The following is a 24,372-nucleotide window of genomic DNA, read 5'->3' as shown; positions in this document are numbered from 1 at the left end:
TTGCCACCATCTCTCCCCCACCATGGGCTAGCATTTGATACTGCACTTTTTTTTTTATCCCCCCCCCCCCAGACTTTTCCCTGTCTCATTTCTCTACTCTCTGTCAGTTACTTCCTGGAACATTTTTCTAATCATTCACTTTTTTTTTTTTCTCCCTGTCTTCTCAGGGCTGCACCTGTGGCATATGGAGTTCCCAGGCTAGGGGTCTAATCAGAGCTGTAGCCGCCACCTATGCCAGAGGCACAGCAATGTGGGATCCGAGCTGCATCTGCGACTTACACCACAGCTCACGTAAACGCCGGATCCTTAACCCACTGCGCGAGGCCGGGGATCCAACCCTCAACCCTCATGGTTCTTAGTCCTTTCCACTGCGCCATGATGGGAACTCCTAATCATTCACTTTCATTTGAACCCTTGTCTCAGCATCTGCCTTTTGGGGGAACGCAACCTAAAAACAAAAACATCACACAACTCTTGAATGATAGAGCTAAGATTCAATCCCTTTTTTTTTTTTTTTTTTTGTCTTTTTTTTTGCATTTCTTGGGCCGCTCCTGCGGCATATGGAGGTTCCCAGGCTAGGGGTCTAATCAGAGCTGCAGCCACCGGCCCACGCCAGAGCCACAGCAGTGCAGGATCCGAGCCACATCTGCAACCTACACCACAGCTCACGCAACGCCAGATCGTCAACCCACTGAGCAAGGGCAGGGACCGAACCCGCAACTTCATGGTTCCTAGTCGGATTCGTTAACCACTGTGCCACGACGGGAACTCCTCAAGCCCATTTCTGACAAAGTTCAACATCAGTGCTCTAAGATCCTTAATCTAGACTGCTCTTCCTGACCGTGGCAGACAAGGCGGAAGCAACAATCAAGCTGGGACTGGTGCAGAGACTTCCTTATTGGTCCTACTCCCTAAACATCTCTGTATGTTTTGTGAGTACCAGCCAAGGTCACTTGACCAGTCTTTTTCCCCCCACCTTAGGAATTCCTCCAAGGGTCCCCCTTACCCTCTGATAGTCTAAGTTTTGGCTGATCACTGCTGCCCCAAGAAGTGACAGCCAAGGGCCGGATCAGAGCACCAGAGTGACACTGAGTATAACCAAATCAAATGTAGATCAAATTGGGCTCCTATCAACTAACTGCAGAAATCAATCAGCAGTCTACATGGTAGGGTATGTACTGAAGCCAACCCTGGGCTTGGTGATGACCACAGTCTGAGCTCACTTCAGCCTGCGGTTTCAGTCTTTTCCTTTTACCTGCTGCTTTAAGGTATCAGTTGACCCACCCGACATCAAAGGCTTCTGACTTTGGGTTTATAGCAACCCACTCTCAACCAACGTGTTGAAGAAATCATGGCCCCCATCCCTCCATCTGATAGTCAGGGAGTGGTTTCATTTTAGACACACCACAGGTTAATAAAGTGCTTCGTAAGTTTTTGTCTTGAATATTCTCCTATTGTTTTCCTTAATAAGTCACAAGTACAGGTTCTTAGTACCCATCCATAGAAATAAGACAAGACAGGTCATACTGTGCAGAAGCGACACTTGCACCTTTCCCACCCATCATGGCTATATAACCAAGACTGTGACATGCATTTATGCCCAGGGTATGCACAGAAGTTAACCCCGCTCTTTCTATTCCTCAATAAGAGCTTTCCAGGAAGTTGGGCTTAGCGATAGCTGTGAAGGGAAAGAGAGCTAGTCAACCGTGCTTATGAAGTTCAGAGCAAACATCCAGAGACTATGGTGCTGGCACAGCTCACAAAGGAAGTCAGGCATAGTCATGAACCAGTGTGTAAATGCAGCCAGGGCTGTCTGAGCACGGCGCCTGGGTCCTTCACTGAATTCTCTGCCTCACAAGCCAGTCTGTCCCAACTGGGCACTTGACACAGGGCAGAGCTCTTCGACTGGTTCCCCCATTTCCTGACCACCTGGCCCTCTTCACAACACATACTTTCAAGAGCTCTTATTAGGAGTTCCCATCATGGCTCAGTGGTAATGAACCCGACTAGTATCCTTGAGGACGCAGATTCAATCCCTGGCCTCGCTCAGTGGGTTAAGGATCCAACGTTGCCGTGAGCTGTGGTGTAGGTCACAGACGCAGCTTAGATCTGGCATTGCTGTGGCTGTAGTGTAGGCCAGCATCTGCAGCTTCTATTCCACCCCTAGCCTGGGAGCTTCCCAGGTGCAGCCCTAAAAAGCAAAAAGAGCTCTTATTAAGAAAAGCATGGTTTGCCAAAGGGGAAACTGTCTGTGGAAGGGTAATTTGGGAGGATGGGATTAACACATATACACATTCACTTCGCTACAAACCTGAAGCTAATACAACATTGTAAATCAACTATGCCTCAATAAAATTAAACCAAACGAAAAAAAGAAAAGCATGGTTGCTTCTTGTTTCAATCAAGGAAGCAGAAGGACCAATGGTCAGGTGGTGAAGGGATGGGTCCTCAAGTCGGGCAGTCACAAAAATGGTCCTTTCCTAAAAAATGAGCTCTGGTTTCTGGGGAAGCCAAGGCTCCCCAATGCAGAGCATGGTAAAACATCACCAATTCAGTCTCCACTAATGTGAGTCTGTTAATACTTACACATAGCACATGGCTGTCCACAAGTCAAATGTTCTGAATATGATTATTTCTCCTTCCACAAATTTGCAAATTTCACTAAAGATTGGATTAGATAAATTCCAGTTTTGTTTTTTTTTTTAATATTCGATGATCCAGAAATTAAGGATTTTATCAATGTAACTGATCTATTTTGCGGAGTTTCATACTTCACGACAGGCTTTCATTGGAAAATTGGAAAAATATGATACTTAAGGGATGAGGTTGAGAAAATGGATCCAGCTCTCCATATAATCCCTAATCAGGGTCTTTCGTAATCTCAAGTTCAATGTCCAAAGGAGCAGAGACAACTTGGATTTTCAATCTGCAGGCCTTATTATACTTCTCTGTCAATATTTGAGGAGATTTGATCAGGGAGGTGGGGCACAGATAAAGGTGGTGTCAGGGGTGGGTGCTGGGGGACCGGTGTATTCAGTGCAGGATGTTGGCCAGCGGCTGGTGCATGGGGTACAGAGTCCAGTCACCTTGGGTAGGCTTGGCAAGACTAAGCAAGGGCAGCAGACTCCCAGGCCATTGATGTGTTGGGCAAAGTTCTGGCCCTGGTGGCATGTGAATGAAGTATTCTACAGGAAAGTGAGACGGTTCCATGCATAGGCAGAGCCCACAAACCAGGGCTTGGGTAGGACACAGGGATGCCTGCAGCTTCTTGGACAATAGCTTCTACAGTTACAGATCTATTTCAGACCCTTCTTACTAGAAGGAGGTTCAAATCCAGCCCTTGTCCAGGTCAGGACAGAACACAACTGAGCATTAGTGACAACTGTGGAGTACAAGTTGGGAGGTCCCAGGTCAGGATTTAGACGCCGATTTCCTTAAATAAATGAAGATCTACTTTGAGTCTGAATGCTAGAGGATGAGGATACAGAGGGATGAACAAAACGCCCTTCATGAATTTTAAAGTCTAGTGAGTTTTCAGTCCATTAGGATGCAGTGGTCACTTACCAATCATTTGGAAACACACTGTATCTATCTCAAGCTCAACCCAGACTTTGCCACACAACTTAAAATACAGAGGTCATGACAACTTCATTTAGAAGAGACACACACAACAAAGGTTACCTCCCAACCCCCTGACCATCCTCCCACTGGCCACCATTCTGCCCATCCTGGGTCCTGTCTCTTGCTGAGAGATTCCAAAACAACATCCTGGAACATTCCCTCCATGGTTGGGACATGCTTCTCCATGTTATAAAACCTGCAACCTGGCTGTGGAGATGTGACATGGATCTGGAGTTAGTTCAGGTTAAGGCTTAAGTCTGGTAAGTCGTTATACAAATGGAAACAGAGATTCCTGATAGCTGTCTCTGATGAAATATTGTGGGTTAATTTTGAACAAATTTGGGAAATCTAGGCCAGAGAAAACTCGGATTTGCAGCGGAGGCTGAAGAAGTGCTCCAGGCTCCTGGGCCTCTCTGACTACGCAGTGCGGGCCAGACCGGGCACCATGGAATCCTCTCTGTACGATCAGTTGCATCAGATTTCAAAAGTGTGTTGATGTCACACGTCATCGCTGCCTTGAAGCTGTAACTACAGATGAGGAGGAAGCTTTTCTCTTGGTTTGAGGAATGACACTGTTGACAGCATATGAGTGTGGCTGGAAGAGCCTGTTGCTTGTGAAAAGATGAGGGTGGTCCTTGAGCTGTGGCTGCTGGCAACTCTGCCTGATGACAAGTTAGACATGCATCACCATGGATAAGCAGGCAGTTACAGAGAGCAGGGGCTAGGCCCTCAAGAAGTTTCTGCAGATGGCTCTGAGAGGCCTAGAATTCTTTATCATACCATGTTTAAGGTTAGGGTCTTAAACTAAACCAGCTCTGGGAAAGGAACCCATTGACTTAAAATCAGGGTGAGGAGAAAAGCCCACCCACAGATTCTTCCTGAGAAGGCTTCCTAGGGGAGAGGTGTTGGGTGATTCAGGCTCCTGGGCCCATACTTGTGGAGGAGGATCTCAGGCAGAAACTGGCTGGGCTGGTCCAAGCTGGCACTGACTTGTGCACAGTTGAGCCTGGGTTAGCCTCTGCTAGAGGCAGAACATCATGGGTGTCGGTGAACAGGAGCTGGTGGCTAGCACCACACATCCAACACATGACATCAATCCTGCTCCTGTCTCCCCCATAACAGGAGCCCTAGTTTAGGCTAGGGAACCAACGTGGTGTGGAGACACTTAGCATACCAGGACTGGCCCTTCTGTGTGATGACCGACACCTCCGGCAGAAGACTGGAAGTCTAGTCCATCATTGGCATGTGTGAACTGAACATTCAAGGCTCAGACTATCTTTGGGTGGTCCCAGTCCTTTTAATCCTAATTAGCAGAGGCTCAAACCCAATCACCCTCACTGGCAGCTGCTTCATAGGGGTGAGTCATCCATGTAAACCTCACCGACTTCCCAAGATTCTGCTCAGTGCACAGCTTTGCTGCTCTCACCTCATCCTGCGTATATTTTATTGCATTTCATGAGATAAGTACATACTTCAGTGATGATCAAATATCTGGGGGTATGTCAAGGTCTTAGGATCGAGTCATGAATGTGCAAAGGGAGAGCTCAGGCCTTTGTCCCCTCTGTAGACCCTCAGGGCACTGCCGACCCTGAGCCGTGAAGGCAGGAGGGGTTCTGGGCAACAGTATGAAAGAAAGGTTGCTTACTCTGCTGTCATCAGTCTCAGGATTTCCCTCCATACAACTGTTCCATGCAAATACCACTTTACTGCTAATACAAGGAATTCTTTGTGTGTATTCCTGATCTCTTAACTCATGATAAATTCCTTGAGGGAAGAATCACTGTTCCTCACAGCCCTAACTTCAATCTTGAAAAATGGAAAGCTCTAAGGAAATATTTTGAACACTGAATTTGTTGAATTAACTTTTTCATTCCATCTTGATTTATTCTTTTTCAGAGCACCCTGGCCATCTGTTTTCTTCACACAATCTAGACTTGAAAGCTAAACTGTCTCTCATTAAATTCTAGAAGTTCTTCGTATCCCAGCTGAACTTCTTCAGGTCAGCGGCTTGCCTGCTCCCACCTCAGGTTGCTGAGGTCAACAAAGGATTCTCGGTTGTGAACCAACAAAACAGGAGAGACACGACCTAACATATAACAGGTGTTCCTTCTAAGAATATTTATATCCAGTAAGTCCTTGTGCACATTTTTTATTAAAATCATCATCACAGAAGCAGCAGTTTTGATGCAACCAGTTGACACGTCAATCCTGTGAGGCCCTCTGAAAATGAGGCACTGTTGGTCATTCCTGATTTTAGAATAAAAATTTTCCCTGAGAATCTCCCTACACTGTCGGTGAGAAGGTAAATTGGTGCAGCCACTATGGAAAATAGAACGGCGATTCCTCAAAAAACTAAAATACAGTCACAATATGATCCAGCAATTCTACTAATGAGTGGTCTGGAAAAAATAAAAATACCAATTTGGAAAGACACATTCACCTCAATGTTCACAGCAGCACTATTTACAACAGCCAAGACAAGGAAGCAACCTAAGTGTCCATCAAAAGATAAATGGAAAAAAAGATGCAGTGTATATGTGTGTGTGTGTGTATGTGCATATGTGTGTATATGTATGTATATATACACATATAAAATGTACACTACTCACTTATAAAAATAATGAAATTATGCCATTTGCAACAATGTGGGTGGGCTTGGAGGCTATTATGCTTAGTGAAAAAAATCAGAGAAAGATAAATACTGTATATCATCACTTATATATAGAATGACTGGCCAACAGAGAACTCTACCCAATATCCCATGATAATCTATATGGGGAAAGAATCTGAAAAAGAATGGATGTGTGTATTATGTATAACTGAATCACTTTACTGTACACCAGAAATTATCACAACATTGTAAATCGACTATACCTCAATAAAACTTAAAAAACAGAAAAACACATCAATGTATACAGCAAAACAGAAACAGACTCATAGAGTAAACAAACTAGTGGTTACCAATGGGGAAAGGAAAGCGGGGAGGGGCAAGATAGGAGTATAGGACTAAAAGGTACAAAGCACTGTTTATAAAATAGATACGCAACAAGGATATATTGTACAGCACAGGGAATTATAGCTATTAATTCATAATAACTTTTAATGGAATAAAACCTATAAAAATGCTGAGTCCCTGTGCTGCACACCTGAAACTAATACCGTAAATCGACTGCACTTTAATTAAAAAAATTAAATAGCCTGCGGTACCTCCAGGAAAATAAAAGAAATTCTCCCTGAGAGGATGTAACCTGCCTGAGAAGCAGATGTAAAGACTAACATTAAGAATGAAAAGCAGAGCATCTATTACAATGCTTTAGCTAATACAATGCTGGCACTGTTTGAGGTTTAGTTCTCACTAGATTTCCAATAGGGCAATTAGACTCAATAAAGAACAATCCTCTCAGGGCCAGCATTTTTTAATTGCTCATCTGCCCAAGCAAGAAAAACCCTGCTCAAAGCCACAACCTTCCTGCAGCATGCAGACCTGTCACTCTTACCAGCTCCTGGGCTGCTTTTCTTGGTGAAATGTCCCAGATCCCCTCCTCACAGGCCACCTCCTTCCACTGACCAAACCAAACTCAAATGAATGGCTGGTGAAACTACAGTAGCACCTTTTTTTGTTTTTTTCTTTCAAGTCCTTATCTATATTTTCAGTCTGCCTTATACAATGGGAGAGAAAATAAAGTGATTTGGCTAAAATCCAGACCTGGCAGAAAAAGAAACACGTGGCCCGTGAATGTCAACCTGAGGTTCAATCCATGTCGTGTCAGATCACTTTGGCTGAACTCATCTGATAAATAGCCAGAACTGGCACACACACACAGACACACACACACACATGTTCAAACATGCTCCTTTGCACCTTCTTATATAAACATCATACCCCAAACCTTAACAATTCCAAGGCCATTTTAAGGGAAGAATTTTGAAGTGACCACATATTCCAAAGGAATTTCAGTTAGCCCACTAAGAAATAAAAAAATAAGAGAAAATTCTTTTTCCTCTGCTAAATTACTTAGTATGTGCAAGTACTGTTAGACTACGTGATTTGTATTTACTATAAACCATTGCATTTTCTTATGCTCTGCTCCCCCCAAAACAAAGCAGACCAAAAACTTTCCAAAAGCAAAATAAATGCAAACATAAGGCCAGCTAATGGTGTTGTTTCCTCTACAAAGTTAAAGGTTTACTGAAATGTCAAAGCAGTGGAAACAGATGCTCTCTGCAGGCTCTCTAGGTTGAAAATGTAATTTGAGCTTTAGTCTTTTAGCCACGGATATATTTTTAATTTTCCTTAAATTTTTCCCTTACCATACTTTGCATTTCACAAGTTTTTAAAATTCCTCAAGCCTTACCCAGTGGAGTGAAAGTCACCTTAATGAAGAAAGTAGAGATTAAACCACCATGACTTTGGAACAGCAGAGGATCTCAGCTGTAATTCTTTGGCTCAGAACCAGGGTCTAAAACCAGCCATGGGAAAAGCTGCTGACACAGAGCCTGCAATTCCCTCCATGTTTGACTTGCATAATGTTGACATTATAACACCAGAGACACCCAAAAATATTTCAAACAATTATGACTTCTTTTCTATAAATATTTTTAAATTGTCTTAAGAGATAAAATAACATATTTTACCCTTGTTTTCTTAGTTATTCTGGTCGCCCTCAGCAGCTCACTACTATGGATTTATTTTTGGCTTGAAGGTCAGGGAGGACATTTTAAGGCACTATTTCGGCTGTTAAACTGTGTTTTCCAGCACAAGTTGCCCAGTGAGTAGGGGAGTTGGCTACTATTAAAGTGACAATTGACTGTGGAGTCAGAATCGGAGAAATAGATGATTTCTTTGTTGAAGCTCAGGCAAGAAAAAACAAAAAGACTCCAAGCACTCAAGATGATATTTTAAAAAGTTTCCCACCCCTTTATGAGCACAATTTTCTTTCTGGACAGAAAAAATCCTTTTCACTCCCTTCATTACTCTCTTGTTCCAGTTATAACTGTTATGAGACTTACGTTTGATACAGTGACTTTTTTTGATTGGAAGAGGACATAAAAAAAGAAGGAGAATTATAGAGATGGACAAGGAAGTGCTTGACTTCTGAGGGTATTATTCAACTATTTCAGGAGTTTCTTCCTTCAAACTTGGCCAAATAGTAAGCACCCAGAGAGTGAGAGGTGAAATTTACAACTTTCACTCTCAGAGACCTATCCCGAGAGTGGCCTTAATTCTGAGCTCTGGAAACAGGCTATGATAGCCTCAGTCACAGATGAGCTGAGTAGGTTAATAACCCTTCAGTGCAATTTCAATCTCTCTCCCAGAGCCTGAGGACCAAGAGACCTGGCTTGCCTTGCATAGAAATGCCCTCTGCGTGATTTGCAGCATTTATTTTTGATGGGGAAACATCAGATGCCAAAGCTGACTACTGTTTTCCTCCTACAACACTCCCGGAAACATCCTCCTGGTTTATGATTTTAAAAGCTACAACAGGTTTTCTGTTTGTTGCCACTTAAAACTTATACCTTTTACTGACCTCATCCAAAGAACTTAGATTTAACAAAGTTCAGTGTGGTTTCAAAAACACTGAAGGTGGGAATGGAAAAGCAGAACTCACCTTCACTCCCAGAAAAAGCATCACTTGAGCCTGCCACTGCCAAGGTCAACAGAAGCTGCCAGAGATCCATACCTGTAGGACCTGCAATCATACAAAAGGAAAAAGATGAATCTAAGCAATTAAAAGCAGACTACTTTCACTAAGAATTGTTTAAAGACACACTAAGTTATGAATGAGCTGACATGCACATCATCTGCAGAAGGAATCCGTAAGTCTTTCACAGTCCAGAGTCTCATGTGGTCATACTTTTCAAGAGAGCAAACAGCAGGTTGTAATAAATGCTACTTCCGGTGGGTGCTTGTCTCAGGAAATAACATGGACACTAAAGATTTTCACATCCTGGCCGACAGACATAGAACCACCTCACAACAAGTGACACCTCCCCCAGCCCCACCCCAAGCACACACACAGCTTCCGTAACCAGGCCGTGCCAGTGTGGTTCTCTTTAATTTGATCTGAAATTTGTCAGCCATATCACCAAGCAAGGGGCCTTGAGCTGGACAGGCCATAAAGGGGAAAACAAGACAACCAACTTCTGAAATAGTAAAATTGCTCCAGTGTGTTACCTAGTGAACAAAAGAGCTCAATTAACACTCAAAACATCGTGTTGGAGTTCCCGTCGTTGCGCAGTGGTCGGCGAATCCGACTAGGAACCATGAGGTTGCGGGTTCGGTCCCTGCCCTTGCTCAGTGGGTTGGGGATCCGGCGTTGCCGTGAGCTGTGGTGTAGGTTGCAGACGCGGCTCAGATCCTGAGTTGCTGTGGCTCTGGCGTAGGCTGGTGGCTACAGCTCCGATTAGACCCCTAGCCTGGGAACCTCCATGTGCCGCGGGAGCGGCCCAAGAAAAGACAAAAAGACAAAAAGACAAAAAAAAAAAAAAAAAAAAAAAGAAAAACATCGTGCTAATAAGCCATCTAAGGAGGTTTAAATAGAAGGCAGCTGAAAGGAAGTGAGAAACAAAAAAAACCAAAGCAGTGGCGCTTCCTAGGTGGCCTCCCCTAGGACACCCGGTTCCTTGTGGATTTTAATTTCTGGAGGAATGAGGTCTCTGAAAGGCCCAGGAGAGTGAATACCTCAGACTCTAAGGAGAGTCAGTGTGCGGCCCTGCTGGCCATTTGGAGTCCCAAGTGTGGCCACGCCTTTGCAGCCTTCAATTTGATGAATGGGAGAGCAGAACAACATGCCTCAGCCAGTACACACCTTTACCTAGAGGAAATAAGCTTCTTTGGAATAAATAAACCAGGTGTCCACCTCCTGGATCTCTAAAAAGACAAGTTTGGGCTGGTTTAAGATGAACTCAGCAGACTGCTCTTTGGAGACATGTTGCTGCATTGGCAACTAATGCCTACCACCTTAAGGTATGGCTGCAGAATTTCCAGATTATGGTATTTATAAGTTACTTGGGAGGATCTAACCATCATATCTGGAGCTCCATCAGTGCCTCTATTGCCTTATTTTTATCACTGTACGTTCTTGGTAATAATGAAATAGCCCTTCTGCCACCCCTAATCAAACTAAAATGATGAACATAAATGCTTGTTTTCATGGGTAATGGAATGGTATGGTCCCTAGCAATGGCTGCGTCGTTCTGAATAGATATGCATCGTCTGATGCTCTGTACTTTCATTTCTAGGCAGTGGATGACCCACCATTTTTCTTCCTGTTCTATATAATTTTATGATCTTAAAAAATTCTAAGAAAACCCATCTCTATGCAAACTGACTCTCTCTCTGTGTGTGAATGTCCATGTATAGGCCCACGTGCTTAAGAGGCCCCTCATCCACGGTCCCAGGGAGTCAGTCATAGGATTGAGTGTGACAGTGGAGATGAACACGCTTTGCCAATTCCGAGAGTTCACACAAATGTGAATTGCAGGTATAACACCCACGTTTGAACATCCTAACCTGGACGGCTCTGGGCTAATGGCCTTGCATCATCCTCATCTACTTTCACTGCATCTTTCCCAAGGTCCTGTACTCCTAGGTGAACAGGCCTTGTAGCATTGTTTGAAGTCTCTGGCATAAATACACCAGAAGACTAACAACAAATACATTCTAGGTTGAAAATACTCTCCTGTTGGTATCTGGATATTTCCTTTAAAATTTCATTTTAAGAGTTTTTTGGGTTTTTTTGATTGTTTGTTTTAAGAAGGAAAGCATTGAGGAATTAGACTCTGTATATAGAGCTAGTTTTACTACTGTCTGCCAAGTATGGTGTGTCAGGTAAAGAAGCCGCCTCTGGCGCATGCTTTCTGGTAGCGGGTGGTAATGGTGAATCCATTCCCAGGCATCATCGTATGCTTCCCCCCTGAGTAAAGATATGGACAAGTCTGCATTTCTTAGAAGGATGCTTTCTCCGATTTGGACTTCACCTTTTCAGACCTCTCAAAGGGACTTGGCAGATGTCAGAAAGAAGCGAATTTTGCTTCAGATGAATCATAGGTGACCCTCTCCCATCCCCACACTCCTGAAAGCTATTGCCTACCCATGAACTTGGCTTCTCCCAAACAAGGAATTATCACAACAATTCCTTTATGAGCCAAACCTATCTCCCCAGAACATGTTTTCTCCACAAAACAAACACATCAGAATCCCCAAAGCAAAATTAACCAGAAATCAGGTTGCACACTCCTCAGCAGAGGAAGTATTTAAAACAGCCATTCTTCCATTCAGAAAGGTTCACTGCCTATGAGAACAGGGAATAGGGACCCAACTTTAAGGCTCTAAGTAGAGGCAGGAGCAGAGAAGAGGGTAAGGTAAGGAGGCTGGGTTTACGACCAGCTAATTGCTTCATTAGAGACTAACTCTCCTCTTCCACTGTGGCTGGCTCAGTGGGGATGATTGGGAAAGCAGCCCCCTTGGCATTCTCCCCTCATGGGACCCCCCTAGTGAACTCTCTGGCACTATCACATGAACAGAATGTTCGTTGGCTTGGGCTGATCTGACTGTAAGCTTCCTTCTTCAGCTAGATGAGGGGATCCTACTTTATTAGGTTCTAGAGGAGAGGTGTCTCTGGAAGAGGACAGAGTGCCAACACACAAAGTTTGACACTTGACTATCAATGATGTGACAGATGTGAGCAGAAAATCCCTTTATTTCCTTTATTTCTAGTCGGTAAGACTAGAATAATCTAAGGAAAGGCAGGCATTGTTCAGCAGAGTCTGTTAAATTTTACCTTAGCCCATTAGGTTTTTAAAGTTTGAAATCTTTTCCTAGGGAAAATCCCTCTCTAAATGTCTCATGATATTTAGGTGTTCTTTGGTTAGAGCCATATGGCAAGATTTTTACTGGGGTGGGGCAAGGAGGAACATCTATTCCTACAAAATGGAACTTGCAACATTTCCTAGCTCAATGCCTAAGGCATTCTGTCTACTCCCCCTTCCTCAAGTGAGAGCCAGTAGAAAAGCCCTGTGATCCAGCTGGCATGAGTTTCAACTCTGCAGGCTGCCCAGCAGAGGAGGCCTCCAAATTACAGTTGGGCCAATGATATACTTTTGTTCCTTGGCTATAAAACAGTCCATAAACACATGAGAAGAGTTAGAGATTAAACATAATATTTTTCCCTGCATATGATAACCAACTGTAGGCAAAGAAAGCAATGGATTCCATTCTCTTTAATTTAAAAATATTTGTTGAACTATTGGTGCCTGCTAGCATTGTACAAGGTACAACAGAGAATACGAATGCAATCAAAATCGTTGAGAGAGAAGTCACGACTGGATTTTAGAGATCTTTACATAGAAATGATGAGTATCAGATACATTTAATGTGAAGACAAAGCTCTTTCCTGCAGAATCCCACATCATCTTCATTAAAAGTAACATTAGAAAGTCTATAAAGCCATATGGGAAAAAACATGCTCATAGCTGGTTAGCAATTTGTCAGAGACAAAATGAACTACTAGCCAAAACCACCTATACCCTCTTATTTGTATCAAGAATTTAAAAGGAAAGTGGTAAAAAGCATCTTAGTAATATGTTAGCATTTTAACAAATGAGAAGACTAAAATAGATTTAGGAGCTTGTAGTCCTGCTAAGGCAAAATTAGGAAGAATACCAAAATGGTAGCTGAATTGATCAGAAATAATAAATTTGTCCAAATTTTTGCTTTACTGCTCTAGCTACTCTGATATTGAAAAAGAGCTGATTAAAAAAATTCCAACTGAAGCAGAATTGTTTATATTGCAAAACCAAGACTCCAGGTAGATAACCTAAAAAAAAATGTGTACTTTCTGATGTTAGGGTTGATTACTACCGAAATATTGCAAAACTGAATCTCACTGATTTCCTGGTGAAGCATTTCCAAGAACTCAGCACTGAAAAAGGAAGAGGCTCATCCAAAACGGAATCTGAAATCATCCATTCTAATTAGCTCCAGGCATTTATTTGAACAGTTTGCATCTGGAGTTCATGTTATTATCTACTTTTATGGTGGTGGTCATTTGGAAATTGGTCAGACCCAAAATGCCTTAGGTTAATTTATTTCCTTCCCATCAGCAAGGGAGAAAAAATTCACAGACATTATTGATATAATTACTCTCGTGAGATTTCTCTTCTCACAGGGATCCAGTGGGGAAACAAAGGATGGGAAGTACTTTAAATGTGTAATGTATGAGGGGGGAAAAAGTCTTTGAGAGTAGTATATATAAGAGGTCTCCCTTTTTATAAAACAGATGGAATGTATATCATACGTTCCTGTGCTGACCAATTTAATTACGACCAGTCACTCATGACTACTGAGCACTGGAAATGTGGCTAATGCAAATGAGGAAATAAATAAGCTAATTTTTATTGAAATATTTCAATTAAATATTTAAGTACATTCAGAACAGTTTGGCTATCTAATCTACTTTCTCAGCTGTCTATTTTATGAACTCTAAATACAGATCAAGTAAAGTTAGCATCTAAATTGAGATGTGCTCTACAAGTGAAATATACATGGATTTTGAAGGCTTGGTACAAAAAAAAGGATGCAAAATATTTCAATAATATTTGACTATGTTAAAACTGTTATTCAGATATGCAGTTTTTTAATTTTATTTTTTAAAATTTTGTAAATTAAAATTCAACTAAAAAAATTTTTGGAGTGCCCATTGTGTTGCAGCAGAAACGAATCCGACTAGGAACTATGAGGTTGCGGATTTGATCCCTGGCCTCGCTCAGTGGGTTAAGGATCCAGTGTTGCCGTGAGCCATAGTGTAGGTCGCAGATGTGGCTCATACCTGGCATTGCTGTGGCTCTGGCACAGGCCAGCAGCAACAGCTCTGATTAGATCCCTAGGCCTGGGAACCTCCATTTGCGGTGAGTACGGCCCTAAAAGGACAGAAGATAAAATTTTAAACTTAAAAAAAATATATCCTGTTTCTTTTTAATGCTTTATAAATGTGACTAGTAGAGAATTTTAAATTATATATGTAGCTTGCATTATATTTTATATTTCTATTGACAACATTAATATATACACTTGATGCTTGTATGTTTATACTTGCATTCAGAAACAAACTGCTACAGGAGCGTATCTGTTTTCATAACAAAAACAATACACAAAATAAAACTATATTTATAGCGCCATATAAAATCATATGCATATGTTGTCAGAGGTCCTCCCAAATACAGAATGATGGGGACAAAAAATTCACTGCAACTTAGTGAATATGTTTATATTTTATAGAAGGCCTATTTAGGGTACCCAGTATGCCTTTACTTACCTTTAAAAATGTGACAATTCACATTGTATCTGTCTTTGAGTTGTAGTCAGTGGAGTAATGACAATGAAAAACTGTTCCTACTTTATCAGTAAATAGAGGATGTTAAAGCAATCAAGATACTACAGCCTATGGGGTTGGGGGAGACACTACAACCACCCAGGACAGTGAGCCCTGGGGGAACTCAGGATGGAGACAAACAGGCTGACTGCTGCCAAGCCCTCAGCTATTGCAGCCACCCCCTCACAATGCCCCTGGAGGAGACTCAGGATGAGAAAGTGCTGGATGCTGGCCCCAGATACCCGAGGTGCATATCAAAGGAATGATTTCAGTGAGGCCAGACCCCTGCACCTTCCCAAACATAGAAAAGTGCTAAATTCCTTAACTTGAGATGTCTGGCTTTTCTTTCCTAGTAATCTTTTGATATTCTGACTTCTTGTTCTTTGCTGAAAACCTTCTGTATATCTTGGCTCCCCCCTTCTTCGAACAGTCCCTTTTGGCTATCTGAGAGGCTGCCTCCCAGGCTTAAGTCCTCAGTTTTGTCCACCAAATAAAACCTAACTCTCAACATTTAGATTGTTCATTTTTTTTTCAGTTTATAATACTAATATTAAGCAACTGGAATCATAATTTATAAAAGGAATACTCATTTTAAAAGAGCCATGGTTTGTAGCATTTGCCAACCTCTGTGGGATAAATGTCTCCACCAAGGCTGACTTTAAGCCACTGAGTCACTTAACATGGATTCAAGGAGTCATTGAAGTCATTGAAGTCACTGAACAGGGATTCACAAGCTGGGATGAGCTGGACCCAGGGCATCACCAGCTGGGGAAGTAAATGATGTGATCTAGGCCACAGGTGAGGTAACAGGTACAAAGACTAAGCAACATGCTGACACTGACACGAGAGGTAAGAGACAGCACTACTTGAGTGAACCCTGGACACCTGAGTCCATTTGATGCCATCAATTCCACCGTCAGATGGTCACATTTACTTAATCATCATTCACAAACACTTTTCCAGGTGTAGAAAAACTACCATCAACTCTACCACAGATGCTATCCTCTCTCTCCACTTATAGAGAGGGTGAGCTTAGGGGTTCAGGACACAAGTTCTGGAATTGGGTACAAATCCTGGCTTTATCAAACCTCCGTTTATGCACCTCCATAGAGAGATAATAATATCAATTACTCTTTTATAAGAAAATCAGGAGGCAATTGAGATGTTTATTGAATATCCTTGGCATGCCCTTGGCTGTTTATTAGACTTTCTGATACTAGTGATGGATGAATAGGTTGTGCTTTAGGTTTCCATGGGATTGGGAATGGAGCCCTCATTGTATATGCCATGAAATGGGTCTAGGGAGTCAGTAAAGCCATCAGCAACATGCGAGACTCCCTTCCCTCAAGCGCTTACTTCACTTGAGTCTGGGGGAGGGAAAGTGTGTGCCCCTCCCAGGATAAGGCAGGAATGCTGCTCACTTCTGCTTAGGGGTACAGGTGAATTGCACACCTTCTACAAGGAGGTCCAACTGTTTGGGATGATTTCCCCTGCACGCCCCCAGCCACCCCCATCACTAAGAAAATTCTGTGCTGTTGTTATTGGGTCCAGATCATTTGTTTTATGAGGCATGGATTTCTATAGCTGAAAATAGGGTAGGTGAATTCCAACAAGAAGAGATTCGGTTTGAAGCCAGGACTCTTGCTATGAGAACACAGTACAGGCACCTGGGTTCGAAGAGCCTGGGTCTCCACCTCTTCCTTTCCAGAGGGGTGAAAGAATCAGGGGCATTTCAAAACCAAATGCTTAGTGCCTCTCCCAGCCTGGTATGCCTGGGGATTTGGTTGGGAGTGGACCTTTTCTGTGCATGGGGCATTCTGTTCGAATCCAGTGGGACCTAGTGGCACTCTGAAAACCTCACAACAGCTAGACCTGAGAATGGCCATCCAATTCCCCAGCCTGGTGCAACCACTGATTCATGATGCAGGTGTAACTCTCACATGGAAGAGAAACTCAACTGCATAGGTGGGTGCTTATTTGAAAAATATGCTCCTTTTAGTATTTTATACCACTCTACTTACCAAGTCATTTTTTCCCCCAAAATTTGAAAAAGCAAACCTCTTACTTGTTTCTGCTTTCTCTCTCTCTCTCCATGAGTGGCTCTTCAAGATCTAATATTTATTACTACGATAATGCAGAACATGGAGAATGTACTTTAACTAAAGTTGAAGATGCTGGAGTTTCTTTCAAAACTCTCAGAAGGAAATAAAGGCTTTGTTTTACCTAATTTAATAGGAAATAGATAAGCTGTTGAAGATTTCATAGAATGAAGTCTTCAAATAACAAAAACATTCAGTATCTTGATGAGATTATAATCTGACAGTGATTAGTATAATAACTCATAGCACTAAAGGAGTCACTGACACCCAGATAACATATTGACAGAGAATTGGAAGAAATTCTTTTTTTTTTTTTTAAATCAAGTCCAAAATGGTGAAGCTGTTCTTTTAGGGTAAACAAGTTGGGAAACCAAGAGTGAGGCAATGTGATCTCCTGGGAAAAGAATTGCTAGAGAAAGCGTCAGCAATCCTGTGCCCTGGATGCAGCCCAGCATCTCGCCTGATGTGGCGACTTGAGCTGTCATTTAGTCCCCTCACCTGCACGCCATATGACACTTGTGTGATGAGCCAAACCCCATGCTGTGCGACACGATGAAGAGGGCTTCCTCCACCCTGGCGCTGGCGGGCCTCTTTTCCTTCCCCTCTTTTAGTTGTGAGCCTGCTGGGGGCAGTGGCTCTATGTCGCTAATTCTTTTATCCCCAGCAACTAGCCCTGGGTCCGGCACAGTAGATACCCCTCCAAAATCTTCCCAATGAATAAGTGTGCCGAGTACTCTATTATTTAATTCATTCCTTGCAAGAGAGCCTCATTTTAAAATTGAGAAAATGAAAGTTTAGAGGAGCTTCAAGAAGTTAAGGGAATCCCACAAGCTCAGACAGAATACTTCTGGGTAGGGACTGGAGCTCTTTCCAAGGCTTGCCTTTGCCTGGCCATGCTTCTTTGAAAGTGCTAAACCAGGCTGGCTAAACACCTGAGTAGGGTTTCCAGTGAGGCAGGCCAAGCTGCAGAGAGCAAGCAAAAGAGAGGAAAATCTGGATTTGAACTATGGACAGGGGCAGACACCACCTTATTTCTAGCACTTAGGGACTGTCAAGGATGGTGATAAATCATAAATGCTGACACAGTAGTTTCTTTAGGAGCAGAATTGCTCAAGGGACATTCATTTCTGAGTCTCAGAGCCTCCAAGAGCACATTACTTAAGAGCCACGAAGTGTGCCCTTTCCATGACATGGGGGCCTCTCCTCACCTCCTTTGAGCCTATATTATAAATAGAAAGAAGTCTATTTGGCCAGACTGACTGGCTGCCAGAGAGATGGCAAACACCGGGCAGATCAATGTCACGTCTCATCGCCAGGAAGTTTACAATACACCACTTCACTCTTCAAGATCACAGGAGGTGTAATAGCTTGGAGTGGACTTCTCATTGTGAATAGCTTTAATAGAAAATGCTCTCCAGAAGGGCATGGTGTCACTGAAATATAATGCCAGCCACAAATGCCAGTTGTGTGGGTAATTTCAAAGTTCTTAGTAACCGCATCAAGAGTAAGAAATAGATAAACTTGAATAACGCAGCCTATTGAATCCAATATATCCAAAATATTATCACTTCATCATGTAGTAAATATGAAAAGTATTGAGATATTTTATACACTTTGTTTCATACTGAGTCGTTGGTGTGTATTTCCCACTCACAACACATGGCAACTGGCAGCAGCCCCATTTAAAGCACTCAGTAGCCATGGACAGCTGGCAGCTACCACACTAGATAGTGCAGCTCTGGAACACAGCAATTGTGGAGGTCCATGGGCCTGCTCCTGGCTGGTGCAGAATGTTCCTGTGTTTATCATCACTCACGAGCAGACCAAACCGCTGGAGACCTTTAAACTGTTATTTTGCAAGGTCTAATAGCTTCTTGAAGTCCTCGAAAGAGTTTTGCTAGTGAAGCGAGAAGCCGGGTGCGCCAGACCTCGACACTCAGTTTGCATATAATGACTGAGCACTGAACCCTACAAATAATTAAACTATCAACCTTTGGTTAAAATTCTAGCACTAGTGCTGTCACTAGGTAGGGAATTTTAAGTGACTCTTTTCTCAGCTTCATTTCCAAAATAGTATATTGGGAGCAGATCAACAGTTCTCAGCCTTGGCTGCAAATTAGAACCACCTGGAACTTACAAACAAATGCCCTGGCTTTACAGATAAACTGAGAATCACTGACCAAATGTGCTACGATTTTTAAGTTTGTGAAAACAGTGCTCATCTGCCCGAAGCAGCCTCCCTCAGCTGGGTGAGGGGAAGAGAAAAAAAAAAATTCTCTAAACTAATAAATGTATTTTTTTACAACAGAGAGCCTTCTATGCCAAGGGGTTAAAATGCTGAAATATGAAAGTATGATTAGAAAATACTATCTTATGAAATGGAAAATAAAAAGAATACTGTAAATAGATGAAACAGTCATCCACAGAAACTATCACTCCAATAATGACAAAATATTATTCCTAAGTGTTGCTGATGAGTTTGGATAGGCAGAGTGCTAAGTAGATCTCCCAAGATTTTCATCTCTGGTTACTGCTCTGGTGGGACTTGGCAGATGTAATTAAGGTGACTAATCAACTGATTTTATAGTAGGGAGATTATTCTGGATTGCCTGGGTGATGAAACGTAACCACATTAGTCTGTAAAAGTAGGAAAGGAAGTTAGTGAGCTGTGGAGGAAGACAAAATCAGATTAGAAACTTGAGAGGGCCTTGCCCTGCTGTTGCTGGAGGGGCCACATGGAAGCATGAGATGCAATGCAGGCAGCCTCAAGGAACAAAAAAATGGGCTCTTAGCAGACAATCAGAAAGGAAATGGGGATGACACTCCCACAACAGCAAGGAAACTGAACTGGGTCAACAATCTGAATGAGCTTGGAAGCAAATTCGTCCTTAGGACCTCCCGAAGGTAATGCAGCCCTAAGGACAGCTTGATTTCAGGCTTGTGAACTCTGCCCAGAGTATAGTTGCACCAGGCTGCGTCCAGACTTCTCACTTACAGAACTGTTCTATAAATACTAATAAATGGGTATTTTTCTGGGCAACTAAATTTATGGTAATTTGTTATAGAAGCAACAGAAAACCAATACAGTTTCTAAAAGTCTGTTCTAGAGCCTGAGGTTGACTTTCTAAACATCAATCAGGAAGGCAACTATCCAGCCACTACTGAAACCTAGTCATACAGAGAGGGGATTTTTAGGAGAACATAGACATGTGGAGGCTAAAGGGACGTTTGGGATAATCAAATCAATTAGTGATTGATGAGGAAAGCTGAACAAATTTAGTAAATAATGCATGGCCTTGTCTTGTCTGACTCTTTGGGACCAACAAGAAGGTCCCGATACAGAGACAGGTATAATCATCATCCAGAGCCTTCTAATGGTCTCCCTTGAGGCCACTCAGTTCCTCCATTCCAACCCTACAACTGCCAAATGACCTTCTGATTCTCATCTCGTTTTCTGAGTTCTCTTTCTGGAAAATACAATAACCAGCTGAAATGAAATTGCTTCACAGCTGAAATGGAAAATAAACACACATATTGGCATTCTGGTATATTGGTCTACCTTGCAAGGTTGGCTAGAATACATTGAGCGCCTGAAGTCTAATCACCTCGGGGTCAATGGATGCAATTTATTGTTTTTTTTGAACACACAAATCTGGACCCGAGTTGATCCCAGGGAAAGTGAGAAAGCCTGAGAGATTCTGTCTAAATCAGTTTGCTGGCCTTGCTTCTCATCTTAACCTCAGGTCAGACAGGAAATGAAAAAAAAAGGCAATATGTCAATAGGAAGGTAAATCAAAATCAAGGTCACAATCTGTGAAAGACTAGGGCTGGGAGAAGATAAAGACAAGGAGCATATTATTTATGGAAGAATAGGTGGCGTGCAGATGAGGGGGAAGGACAGGCTATCTTTGTAACATGTCCTTGTAAAATCTAATATCTTGGCTCAGGAGAGCTTGTTTTCAGTTCTTCCGAATTTAATGTTCATTCCTAAGAGCCTTATGTTTACCACTCTATGGGACTGACCCAACATAACTCAGTAAACTGTAATTCAATGACCTGGCCATGCCTCTCCTAAGTCAGTTGGCTGGTGGATGAGGGTTGGAACAAGGAGGCTGAGCCAAACTCTGAATCTCTGTTGATTCAAGGAGACTGTCCACCCATCAAGAAATTAAAGGAAAAAAGCACTACAATGCTTTTCATTGCAATCTGAGCAATATCAGTTATTCACATCTTATAGAGCAGTAATAAAACAGACATCTTGCCCATCAAACTGAAAAGTGATTCGAATGAATTTTCACCTTCAACCACTTGTAATCATGTTACCAATTAAAACTTTACTTCCAAATGGGGAAGAAAAGCTACAGGGAATCCCTAGGGTGGCAGTTTACATACAGCATCATGTAAATGCTATAGAACCAGAGGGCAGGTGCCTCAGACACAGGGAAATATTCACCTGGACACCCATAAACATCTGAAATAACTCCCATCCAAACAGAATGAACTCTGCATCTCCTACTTGCCCCTGTCTCCATCTAATGAACAACAGCTGCATCTCATATGCATTTTCTAACTGCTTAATGAGATTATGGCTCCCCAGTCACCTTACCTAGGTACCTTGGTTACACCATCCCTTCTTACCTGTAACTCCTCACTATAAGGGGGTGATTCTACCTCAGAATTCTCTCTGGAATGTATCTCCTCCTCTGGAATTGTAGTGCTTTTTTCCTAATGCTCGCCACACTGCCACCTCTCTAGACTTAAGAGAGCCTCCTTCACAGTCTCCCTTCTTTTACCTTCAAGGTTGCTGCCAGACAAATCCCCAAATATATCTACTTCAAAATCAAGTTCAAATATCACTACTTCATGAAGCCCTCTGCACTCCCCTGAGACTTAAACCTGTTCATTCCTCTGGGCTTCCACACTGTGTTTAACCTCTGCTAAATAAATACCCTTTCTTCTTCCCAATATGGAAGTCACAAGATCACAAACCCCTGTTGTGGAATAAATGAGTTCTCAGTGCCTGTGTTGCTGCAGGTTTCCTCAGGGCAAAACATAGACACCCTGCCCCCATGTATATATCACTCTGTGCCCACTGCCACCAAAATGCCTTGCAGGATTTTTTTTTTTTTTTTTTTTTTTTACTTTTTGCTGTTTCTAGGGCTGCTCCCGTGGCATATGGAGGCTCCCAGGCTAGAGGTCTAATCAGAGCTGTAGTTGCTGCCTACGCCACAGCCATAGCAATGCAGGATCTGAGCCGCATCTGCGACCTACAGCACAGCTCACGGCAAGGGCAGATCCTTAACCCACTGAGTGAGGGCAGGGATCAAACCCAAAACCTCATGGTTCCTAGTCGGATTCGTTAACCACTGCACCACGATGGGAACTCCGCCTTGCAGGACTTGATGACTGAAGAGATATGTATATTCTGTATGTGTGTGCTTGGGGGGGGCATGTTGGTGGGGATAGGCCAGAGGCATTAGAAATTCTTCCTTATCCCTAAGAATATCTACATCATCATTCAGCTTTAGGAGAAGTTAGTGTGGGTGAAAGAGAGCAGAGGGTGATTTGGAGCTAAGAGGATGCACCTAGGGTTGAACTCTGAGCAGCCAGAATATACCATGAGGGTGCTGGAAAGAGTTGAGAGGTGCAAGAGAATTTTACAAAGCAAAGATGGTCATAGTTACTCAAAATTCTGCCCAAGATCCACCTGAATGGCCACTTATGCCAAGTATGTATGCACTGCTTCTTTGGAAAGTGGCAGAACTCTGCTTCCCATAGGTCAACCTTCCCCATCATCCCTTCAGAATCCCCACCGAATCGCCTCTGTACTTTTGCAGAGGGACAAGCAAAGAAAGAGAAAAAGAAGGTGTGTGCAGGTGGCTTTCTGCTTCCCCTTTACCATCAGTGCAAGACGGAACATGAGTCACAATTTTTTTCCTTTGAAAATTATTTCCCATGTTCACTAGATTATATTCTTTAAACTACAAGGTAGTTGAAACACATGGCTTTACTGGTTTTCCTATTAATCAGAATGTCTGGAAGCCTGAGGTTAGGGTTGATGGGGATAGGGGGACCACCAGGGAGGCAGAATCACAACTGGAGAGGCTGAGAGCTGGATGGGATGGACCCTAAGGACCATGCTACTGTAAAGGTCTCATTTTACAGGTGAGGTAAACACAACCCACAGGGATAAAGTGGGTAAGACACCCCCGCTGTTGCAGCTGAGCTGGGAGCAGCACCCAGGTCTCCTGTCCCCAGTCCCATGGGCTTTTTTGTTCTCCACTTTGTCTTCAATCCATTGCTCTATTTTCAAGGAGCACTTCAAAGAGCAAAAAGCCAACTTACCCTCAGGCTCACAGGTGCTGTCACACGTAAATCACTGATCATTAGGTTTTGGTATAAACAAATCATAATAGGTGGGGATGTAAGGTGACCCTCCACCCCTGCCCAGGGGCAGGCACTCACCCACCTTCCATGGGGGGACGAGGCTCCCCTTGCCACCTTCTCTGAAGTAGGACAAGAGCCCTGGAGTAGAACCCAGAAGAGGAATTTACTCACAACCAGCCCTCAGGTCTCAACCATGCTGAACCTAAATTTCTGAGAATAATCCTAGTTAGAGTCTTGGAAAAATCTACTCTCCACACTGATACCACAGCAACGAACTTAAAACTGCAGATCGCAGCGCGTTTCAAACTCTAGTACAAACCCAAACCCTCCGCAAGGTCTACCCAGTCCCGTGTGATCTGATCTGACTGCCTCCTACTTTCCATGCCCACCTGCCACCATTTCCTAAACTGCCTCCCTCTCCTCTGTCCATGGAGGAAGCTCCTCAGAAGGTTCTAGGCTTTTCACACCTTCATCCCCCACCCCCATCTTCTTCCCACTTCATCCATCCCTGCTCCTCACTTCTCAAACCTCAGTTCAAGGTCACTTCAACTTATCTGCATTTCTAGCAACAACCCCACTCCCTACCAGGTGAAGGCAGGTGCCCCCCTCCCCTCTGCTTCCACACTAGCCTTGCCAAACCTCTACCACAGCACTGTGAGAGGCTCACCACTGCCTTCTCTCTCCTACGAGGGGCATCTTTGTACCCCCACTACCTTGCAGTGGCCAGTACACTCGCTTAAAATGAACTGTTGCAGAAATGAACAGAGACCCTTTGACTTTAAAATAGATGTTTTGAGGGGTGGGAACATGCCCTTCTTCTGCTGAAAGTTCACCTGAATGCTTTTTTTTTTTTTTTTTTTTTTTTGGCCGCACAAGCAGCAGCTTGATGTGGA

At 43.0% G+C, this 24,372-nt stretch overlaps 1 protein-coding gene across 12 annotated transcripts in view; it reads right to left on the bottom strand.

Annotated features, from left to right (window-relative positions):
* Window positions 1-24,372, bottom strand: part of GHR (growth hormone receptor) — a 296,319-nt gene that overhangs the window by 154,258 nt on the left and 117,689 nt on the right. For 10 of the 12 annotated variants that reach the window (XM_013990636.2, XM_021076571.1, XM_013990637.2 and 7 more), the window contains exon 2: window positions 9,231-9,311. In XM_013990636.2, coding sequence (XP_013846090.2) covers window positions 9,231-9,300 — 70 coding nt within the window. In that variant the 5' untranslated portion in view covers window positions 9,301-9,311. 12 annotated transcript variants of the gene reach the window in all.

Source organism: Sus scrofa, chromosome 16 (genome assembly GCF_000003025.6).
Source record: "Sus scrofa isolate TJ Tabasco breed Duroc chromosome 16, Sscrofa11.1, whole genome shotgun sequence".
NCBI classification, from domain to species: domain Eukaryota; kingdom Metazoa; phylum Chordata; class Mammalia; order Artiodactyla; family Suidae; genus Sus; species Sus scrofa.
The sequence above is the reverse complement of the archived record's forward strand: the minus strand, read 5'-3'. Positions and strand labels throughout refer to the sequence as shown.